The sequence below is a fragment of the Cyprinodon variegatus genome, unplaced genomic scaffold, assembly GCF_000732505.1.
Source record: "Cyprinodon variegatus isolate N-32 unplaced genomic scaffold, C_variegatus-1.0 Scaffold442, whole genome shotgun sequence".
NCBI lineage: Eukaryota > Metazoa > Chordata > Actinopteri > Cyprinodontiformes > Cyprinodontidae > Cyprinodon > Cyprinodon variegatus.
The window spans coordinates 244600-247211 of record NW_015150895.1 but is presented as its reverse complement, the minus strand read 5'-3'; the positions used below and the strand labels follow the sequence as shown (position 1 = coordinate 247211).

The 2612-nt window shown below is 47.2% G+C and overlaps 1 protein-coding gene across 2 annotated transcripts in view; it reads left to right on the top strand.

Annotated features, from left to right (window-relative positions):
- Nucleotides 1-2612, top strand: part of LOC107093718 (zinc finger CCCH domain-containing protein 18-like) — a 46028-nt gene that overhangs the window by 29721 nt on the left and 13695 nt on the right. For both annotated transcript variants that reach the window (XM_015388929.1, XM_015388930.1), the window contains exons 6-9: nucleotides 153-281; nucleotides 640-648; nucleotides 723-928; nucleotides 1905-2119. In XM_015388929.1, the coding sequence (XP_015244415.1) occupies nucleotides 153-281; nucleotides 640-648; nucleotides 723-928; nucleotides 1905-2119 (559 nt within the window). The remainder of the gene's footprint in view (nucleotides 1-152; nucleotides 282-639; nucleotides 649-722; nucleotides 929-1904; nucleotides 2120-2612) is intronic.

The window sequence follows — 2612 nt, the reverse complement described above, 5'->3', positions numbered from 1 at the left end:
AGGCACGCCTGGACTCCCCTTCAGGAAGCAGCTCCCTGTCCCTCAGCATGCCACCACCGGGTTCTGCAGTGGGAGGCTGTGTCTAGCGGTGTGTCCAGAGCCCTTGTCGTCCGGGTGACAGGTTTAACATGTTCCGGTTCCGTCTTTTCCAGGAGGACGGTGAGCGGGAGCGTCAGCGGCAGCAGTTATACGGGTTCCAGCTCCAGGTCCAGATCCTCGTCCAACTCGCTGTCAGCCTCGCCCTCCAGGTCTCGCTCGCACACCGGCTCCAGGAAATCCAGGTAGGCTGGAGTCAGGGACAGGAAGGTGACATGGATGACTGTGACTCGGGCATGTCATCAGAGCACGAGTAGACTGCTGCAAACCAGGTTTATTGTTTCAGAACATCCCTGTTAACCAATCACAGTCCTCCTTCATAGAACATCTGCCACATTATTTATTAGCCTGTTTGAATCTCTCTTCTATTTCTGACCTTTTTGATCAACTTTATCATTTCTAACATTTTTCCTCCTATTTGGATGCATCATGTTTTTAAAGCATTTATCCTCAGTCTGTGTTTAAGCAGCCATTGACACCCCCCCATACTGATGCTTTATTTTTTTTTCTTTCATTTGCTGCTTTTGTTGGGGATTTCTCCAGGAAGTCCAGGTGAGATGATCTGCTGAAGGTAGTTTCCTGCTGTCAGCAGCTGGACGCTCATCACAGTTCGTCTTTGGTTTCAGGTCACTGAGCGTCAGCAGCGTGTCCTCGGTGTCCTCGGCATCATCCAGCAGCAGCTCGGTGCGCAGCGCCGACTCTGACGACATGTACGCCGACCTGGCCAGCCCGGTGTCATCTGCAAGCTCTCGCTCGCCAACGCCAAATCACCCTCGCAGAGAGCGGGGGCCCCCGCGGGACCGGTCCCCACCGGGTCGGGAGAAGATCAGGGGTCAGTGTGGCCCAGAGCCGCTTTAGCTAACAGACCTGAGAGCCTGTCTGAAAGTAGAGCAGCTTAGCTTAGCTTAGCATTTCTCATCAACAGTAAAACAGGAAAACAAGCTCAGGTAAAACAAGCTAGAAATGAAAAGCCAGGAGTTTTTTTTTTTTTTATTCAGCATCTGTCAAGCGTTAAAAAAACGCTGCTTAGACAGTTCCCCCTCTGTAAGCGGACAAAGGAGACATCACTTCAACACACAAGGATGCTTTAGGGTTTAAATTGAAGGCTGTGTGATGGAGGGAAGCCTTACAGACAAGTTATTAGCAGTGTTTCCATTTAACTGGAATTCGAATTTTAAGCAAACTTATAAGTTCGTATAAAGGAAATGCAAATTTGCTGCGTTTTGAATTAACAAGCACAACAAAGCGTAATGTCTTCCACATGATGTTGGCATACATGGCTGTAGCAAACAGGAACTAGAGGCTGACACTGAGCAGAGATCAGTGACGGGGGAAAGCTTTGATGAATGTGCTGCTATAGCTGTCGTTACCATGTCAGCCAGCGATGGCGGCGCTGCTTCCTGTCATGTTTACATGTTGAACAGGAACATCCAGGAAGACGCAGGCGGCAGAACCAGTCGATCAGTTATGAGTGTAAAGGTTTGCTGAATCAGAGCTGATTTGAAAAACGTGTTTCCATCTCCTGTTTTATGCATCAACTCGTTTTTACAAATGTTAAATAAAATAAAAAACTTAGGCGAGCTTGAAAATGTTTTTGTGAACTTTAGGGAGTTGATTCGAATATTGCCGTTTCCATCAAACTTCACTGATGCGAAACTTTAAGGAACAGCTTCTACAAACGCAGCTATAGTTAACCTGAACATTTTAAACCCTCACAGATCAGAATTCTGTTTGGAACAAATTACCTTGAAATTTTAGTTTAAATTATGTCAATTAAAAACCAGGTTTCATGTTTTCTCGCCTCGCAGAAAGGCCGTCAAAGAAAGAGGAACATTTCAGGGACGATCGCAGGAAGGTTGACCCTTCCGGAGGTCCGCCCAGAGGAAGCAACGCCATCCCTCGATCAGGACCCAGCAACAGGGGGGGGCATCCTGCTCATCCTCGCCCCGGCACCATGGGGCCCCCTGGAAGCTACGGAGGTTCAGGCTCTCACAAAGACATCAAGCTGACCCTCCTCAACAAGGTGACTTCCTCTTGCTCTCCTCCCCTTCAGTGCTGTGTTACCTGGAATCAGATATACAGTGTTTAACGTCCTCTGGAAGGGGGATTTTTTTTTTTTTTCTTTCTTTAAGAAACAGTCGTCATAGCAACACCATCAATAGCACTGGTATGATGACGAGTCTTTTGGGGCTCACCAGAAGGCAATCAAAGTTTGATGATAGGATCAGATCTGTTGTTTTCTGGTTGTCCAAACCGCTCGTAGCGGCTGAGGTCAAATTTTTACATTTTTTTTTTGTTAGATTTCTGGTAAAACATATTAAATATGTTAATGTAGGTTTGTCTCAAGCCCTAGCTTCGGCTTTCAGTGTTGTTTTTGGGAAAGACGCCACCCGCATTGCCTACTGATTATCATCGGAGAGACTGGTGGCATCAGACACGCTTCTGTCAATAAGGGTAGTGAGCTACATGGCATGTACCCACCATCAGTGTGGCTGAATGACTGAATGTAAAGCACC